At 47.1% G+C, this 6,509-nt stretch overlaps 1 protein-coding gene across 1 annotated transcript in view; it reads right to left on the bottom strand.

Moving 5' to 3' along the window:
• HEATR4 (HEAT repeat containing 4) overlaps positions 1-6,003 on the bottom strand; it is a 39,652-nt gene extending 33,649 nt beyond the window's left edge. Inside the window, exons 1-3 of the mRNA XM_010855781.1 lie at positions 4,960-6,003; positions 3,799-3,989; positions 2,411-2,551 (exon numbers count right to left, since the gene is read on the bottom strand). Coding sequence (XP_010854083.1) covers positions 2,411-2,551; positions 3,799-3,989; positions 4,960-5,912 — 1,285 coding nt within the window. The 5' untranslated portion in view covers positions 5,913-6,003. The remainder of the gene's footprint in view (positions 1-2,410; positions 2,552-3,798; positions 3,990-4,959) is intronic.
• Positions 6,004-6,509: the final 506 nt, after the last annotated feature.

Below are 6,509 nucleotides of genomic sequence, written 5' to 3'. Positions count from 1 at the left end.
ATCATCAAAAAAGCAAGAGAGTTCCAGAAAAACATCTATTTCTGCTTTATTGACTACGCCAAAGCCTTTGACTGTGTGGATCCAACAAACTGTGGAAAACTCTTCAAGAGATGGGAATACCAGACCACCTGACCTGCCTCCTGAGAAATCTGTACACAGGTCAAGAAGGAACAGTTAAAACTGGACATGGAACAACAGACTGGTTCCAAATTGGGAAAAGAGTACATCAAGGCTGTATACTATCACCCCGCTTATTTAACTTCTATGCAGAGTACATCTGGAGAAGGCAATGGCACCCCACTCTAGTACTTTGTCTGGAAAATCCCATGGATGCAGGAGCCTGGTAAGCTGAAGTCCATGGGGTCGCTAAGAGTCGGACACGACTGAGTGACTTCACTTTCACTTTTCACTTTCATGCATTGGTGAAGGAAATGGCAACCCACTCCAGTGTTCTTGCCTGGAGAATCCCAGGGACGGGGGAGCCTGGTGGCTGCCGTCTATGGGGTCACACAGAGTTGGACATGACTGAACTGACTTAGCAGCAGCAGAGTACATCATGTGAAATGGCGGGCTGGATGAAGCACAAGCTGGAACCGAGATTTCTGGGAAAAATATCAATAACCTCAGGTATGCTGATGACACCACCCTTATGGCAGAAAGCAAATAAGATCTAAAGAGTCTCTTGATGAAAGTGAAAGAGGAGAGTAAAAAGTTGGCTTAAAACTCAACATTCAGAAAACTAAGATCATAGCATCATGGCAAATAGATGGGGAAACAATAGAAACTGTGAGAGACTATTTTCTTAGGCTCCAAAATCACTGCAGATGGTGACTGCAGCCATTAAATTAAAAGATGCTTGCTCCTTGGGAAAAAAGCTATGACCAACCTAGACACTATATTAAAAAGCAGAGACATTATTTTGCTGACCAAGGTCCATCTAGTCAAAGCTACATTTTCCAATAGTCATGTATGGATGTGAGAGTTGGACTACAAAGAAAGCTGAGCGCTGAAGAATTGATGCTTTTGAACTGTGGTGTTGAAGACTCTTGAGAGTCCCTTGGACTGCAAGGGGATCAAAGCAGTCAATCCTAAAGGAAAGTAGTCAATCCCAAAGGAAATTAGTCCTGAATATTCACTGGAAGGACTGAAGCTGAAGCTGAAGCTTCGGTACTTTGAGTACTTGATGTGAAGGGCTGACTCATTAGAAAAGACCCTGATGCTGGGAAAGACTGAAGGCAGGAAGAGAAGGGGACGACAGAGGATGAGATGGTTGGATGGCATCACTGACTCGATGCATATGAGTTTGAGCAAGATCTGGGAGTTGGTGATGGACAGGGAAGCCTGGTGTGCTGCAGTCCATGGGGTTGCAAAGAGTCAGACACGACTGAACTGACTGAACTGAGGGGTTTACAAGTGCCTTGCTGTATAATTGATTAGTGTCTCAGTTTTTTGTTGTTGTTGTTGCTTTTTTGGCCATGCCTGGCAGCATGTAGGATCATGGGTCCCCAAACTTGGATGGAACCTGGCCCCCTGCAATAGAAGCGTGGAGTCTTAACCACTGGACCACCAAGAAAGTCCCTAGTGTCTCAGTTTTAATGAGGCAGCTGTAGCCCTGGAAGATGACTTGCCAAGATCCAATCCAAGGCTTTGCTACATGCTTTCATCACCACTTTATAATGGTAGCCCTCAACAAGGAGGGTGTATGTGTGAGTTTGGTGGAAACTGCCTAGACCTGCCATCATTAGCACCTTGTCTACTCTTGTGGCTGTTTCCTGTAGAGCCAAGCAACACGAGAGGCAGGTTAGGGGCTGGTGGGAAAAAGAATGGGTCACTACTACTGCTAGTTCCTGCATACAGGGGGCCCATCTGAAGAGACACTGCCAAGAAAAGAGTCATGGGCAATGGAGATATAGTCTCTTGGAGGATGGGCACTTTTGTTTCAGAAGTTGATTTCTTGATTAACTCCTTTCCCTCTTCCTCACCTAACATACAGAATGAAGAATGATATACTCATGAAATAGAAATTTAAAACACCAGTTGACCCTAAAGCCTGAAGCAGGTATGGGCCTGAGAATGGAGTGGGAGGGTAGAGCGCTACATCAGAAGTTTAATGTACTTCCTTTGGAACTATTAGGCCAGATCTGTCTTGTTAGTGATTACTGGCCCTAAACTGCTTGGTTATACTTAAGTTCTTGGTTAACCGCTTGGTTATACTTAATTTCAGCTGTTTGGGCCACAGAGGCTTTTCCTTGTTATAGTTAATATCTTATAATCTTATGAGATGATTCTTAGTTAGTTGGGAGGGACTCCCCTAGATGCTGATGGTGTCCCCACCTGCAGAAAAGGGACCTTAAAGAAACAGGCCCACTTCCATCTTTACTCCCATTATCAGTATCAGCTTCCTGCTTACTTGATTCAGGAACTGGCTGAGAAGTCCACCTTTCTGGGGTTTCAGGGAAGACCTTATATAACTGCTTGATGTATCCATTGAGATTTTCCAGGAGAATTTGGTCTCTCTTTGCACCAATCTGGTGGACGATCTGAACTTCATCTGTGAACAGATAAAGAAATAATGAGTCCTTAGAACCCCCTCCTCCTCTCTTCCTGGGTTTTTGGTCACCAGGATCAGACCGAATTTCCTTTTATTTCCCCCAAAAAATTCCATTTAAAAAACCAAATCAAATACAAAATGATCTAATTTCATATGAAGTTTTAAAATGCTAAATAAAAATTATTGCATGTTGATATATACATGGATGGCAAACTATAAGTAAAGCAAGGTAGTGGGTATGCCTGGTTAATGGGGACGATGGAGAAAGGATTCAGCAAGAAGCACACAGGAGACCCAGTTTCCTTTTGCCCTACTCTAGCCTCTGGTACTCACGGCTACTGTGCTTCGGGGACATCCCTTGAAGGTGACTGTTGCTTGGAAGTATGAGCTGGTGGCCTCAAAATGGCCCAGAAACCAAGTCAGAACCTAACTTACAGGTATTGTCCCCTGTGAAAAGCTAGACACTAATGAAGATTTCCCTAATTCATCTCTCAGCAGTCATAAATACCTTCATCTGAATAATTTTGTTAAATACTTTAAGAAGACTTTCAGTTGAAAGCAGTTTAGGAACAAGATGGGGGTAGGGAAGAAGAAACAACTTGGAGCATGTGGGCCTAGACTGTGTATCCCGGAAGCCCAGGCATCTAAAAGCTAGTGGGACAGATGGGGAAGCTGGTGGGCACTGCGTGAGAAGCACTATATAGTTCCCATCTCTTTGAAGAGCATTTTAGTTGATATTGTTTTACAAATAAGGTACATGAGGCTCACAGGGATTATAATTTGCTGAAGGTTAGGAGGAGGGGGCTAAGCCAGGATTTAAACTCAGATCTCCAAAGTCTAGGATTTTTCTTTGAACACAGCACCTCAGTGGGGGAATAATCTCAGTGAGAGAAGGGATAAGGGTGTGCAGAGAAGAGGTAGGTTGTTCCCAAAGCCACATCTTGCTTGCTCTGCCATCCTACCCTCCACTACCTCCTCAGTAAGCATGAGGGGAAGAAGAAGAAGCATAAGAGATGGGGAAGAAGAAGTCCCGTCCCCATTGGATACCTACTCCCTATCCCCACCATCCATCCCCCTACCCCCTGCCCAAAACCTTCCCATGTTAGTTAACCAGGAGATGTTCCCATGAACACCTGGTTCATCCAGGGCCTCTCATCCACATCCATGACGCCTCCAGCTCCCTGCTACCTTCCACCTCCCTGCTCCATGTCCCCTCAGCCCCGACTACAGGACCCCAGCTCCATTACCGAAATAAATCTCCTGTTCAAAGGTGTTGTCTGTGGAGTAAGCAAACTTTCCAGCTCGGGGATTCACCTGTCGAACGTGGCTCTGGCTTGGGGGCTTGTAGAGGCTCCCCTTTTCATCTATTTCCTCAGCCGTCTTATTCATGCCAGGCATGGTTTCAGCTATCTGCACTTGCGGCAAGTAATTTGGCAGTCTTGGAAGGATTGAGAGGGGGAGAAAGGGAGGACAGGTAGCTTTAAAATCGGTGCCCTTAGAGGGTGCCTGGACTTGGGGAAGGGAGCCCACCTCCTCCATGACCTCACTTTATCTCTCATGTGTGGTTGTTCAGTGGACAGACTGTAAGCTCTTTAAAGGATAGGTCCCAGCTGTCTCATTTACGTTGTATTCCCAGCACTTCGCAGAGTGCCTGGAAAGTAGTGGGAGTGCAATGTGTATTTGTGCAATAAATGAAGGAATAAATATTGCCACTTATTTTTTTTTTTTTGGCCACTTATTTTTTAGCTCACTTCTAGGAATCAGGGCTGTTACAGCTCCAGTCTTCCTTCTAGTTATAAATGAAAAGGAAGCCACGTGAGAAATGCATAGCAATCCTCCTCTTCTCTCAGCTTGTTTAGTTCTCCATCCTGCTGCCAGTCAGTTTTTGAGTGAGTGACACACTGGCTCCTTATTCAGAGTAAGGTGGGACCAAACCTCAGAACCACGAGGTCTCTGCCTTCCTCACTCTCACCACGGACACATTTCTAGGAGCCCCTGGTTAGTACCTGGAACAGCAGAATGGCTCTGCTGGGAAAGGCTAAGAATTCCTTCCTTTAAAGGCAGTGGTACTCAACTGGGAGCAGTTTGTCCTTCAGAGGGACATGTGTCAACATCTGGGGACATCTTTGGTCGTCACAGGGAGAGAGTGCTACTGGCTTCCAGTAGGATGCTGCCAAACATCCTACAGTGCACAGGGCCGCTGCCCCCAACACAGAATTATCCAACCCGGGATACCAAGAGGGCCGAGGTTGAGAAATCTTACTTTGTGGAAGTCTTAGTAGATTGGTGGTGGAAAACACAAGAGATTAATGGGAGAGTTCTGCAATGTGGAATGCGAGCCCACCTGGGAGTCCTTGAAGGGGAACCAGGGATTCTCAAAGGCATGCCCGAGGCCCTGGCTAGCCTACCGATAATAGACGGGAAGCAGCAGCTCTGGCTTCTTTTCCTCCTGGGTGGGCAGGACGACACTTCGACCCTCAAATTCTGCCGTCTCTTCTTCTTCCAGCTGTTTCAAGAGGTCCAGGTCACTGGAGGAAGTGAGCTCGTCGCGGATATGGCTCCAGTCGTACTGTTGGCGCAAGAAGCTCTGCCACTTACTGGTGGACACCCCTGGCCTTGGAGGACGCTTGTTCTGGATCCATCGGGCAGTGCGCTTGTTCAGCTTTTCCAGCACCACGGCCTCCCAGGCTCTGGCCTCCTTCTCAGGAGGCGGAAGCCAGGTTTCCCTCTCCTCCAGGTTCACTTCTGGAGCAAGTGACAGGTCCAGCATGTCCAGCTCCCCACTTGGATGAAGACTGAGGGGGCTAGATTCCTCCTGGCCTGCACTAGCTGGCTTTGACTTCTTCAGTTTTGTAAGATTGGCATAGCTTTCTGTCTTCATAGCCTGGGAGGTGACCTTTGTTGGGGGACCTGGAGAATCCGAGACCTTGAGGCAGATGGGCTTCTTCTCAGGCCGGGCCTTCCTGACCTGGCGAGGCTGAATGATGCCACTGGCGTCGTAGAGATGGTCAAAGCTGTACTGGCTGTAAGGGACGCTGGGCAGCCCTCGCTGCCACACCACCTCCTGAGAAAACGTCAGGTTTGCACTGGCCTTGTTCAGGTATTTGTTCTTGAGGTGTGCACAGTGCTGTGGGCTGAAGTGGAAGACTGGAGGCACACCGGAAACGGAGGCACATTCCTTTTTGTTTCTTGGTTTTACATTGGAGAAAATCATGCCCCATCCCAGCCGTGGGAGGAGTGACTGAGGGAAACGGTGTGGAAGAATGGTCTTTCCCTTTTCCGTTCTAGTCATTGTTTCCCAGCAAATGCCTCCTTCCAGGCTGTCTGGTCCAGAAGAGGGCCTGGGGGCATGACCAGGCATCTGTTAAGGGGACGGGAGGAACTGATAAGAGCTCTAGGTCAGTAGAAGTTGGTGGCCCATAGCAGTCAGTAAGAAAAGACTTGGAGAAGAGATGAGGGAGCAGGGAGAAGCCCTGTGAGTTAGAAAGACAAAAGAAAGAGTTGCTGCAACAATCAAAATATTCCTTGTGTCAGGCCTTTGCTTCTGGTTCTCACATTTGTCCCAAAGCTCAGCCCCTCATCTCCTGAGAGATTATTACCTTTTAACAGTATCTCATGCTTCCAGTTTTCCCCCAAACGTGGCTTTATCCCTGTTCAAAAAACTTACAGTGCAAAGTTCAGACAACATAGCCTGGCATTCAGGGCTCTCCTTGAGTATGACCTGTTTATGACCTTGTCCTGACATAACCTCTCCTCCTGACTCTCTAGCTCTTCTCTGAGTGTCCATCACAAGTCCGTCACAGAAGGATACATCCTTCTGTGTCCTGTACATGAAATTCTGTCCATTCTTCCAGGACAGCTCAGTTCCTGCCTACTCTGTAATTCTTTGTTGACCTATCCAGGCCTCCATGTCACACAAATTTACAAACCTCACCTAGTCCATTTCAGTTATTTTAAC

This window comes from Bison bison, unplaced genomic scaffold, assembly GCF_000754665.1.
Source record: "Bison bison bison isolate TAMUID 2011002044 unplaced genomic scaffold, Bison_UMD1.0 scf7180017864368, whole genome shotgun sequence".
Classification (NCBI taxonomy): domain Eukaryota; kingdom Metazoa; phylum Chordata; class Mammalia; order Artiodactyla; family Bovidae; genus Bison; species Bison bison.
Note: the sequence above shows the minus strand (reverse complement) of the source record. Positions and strands in the feature narration are given on the sequence as shown.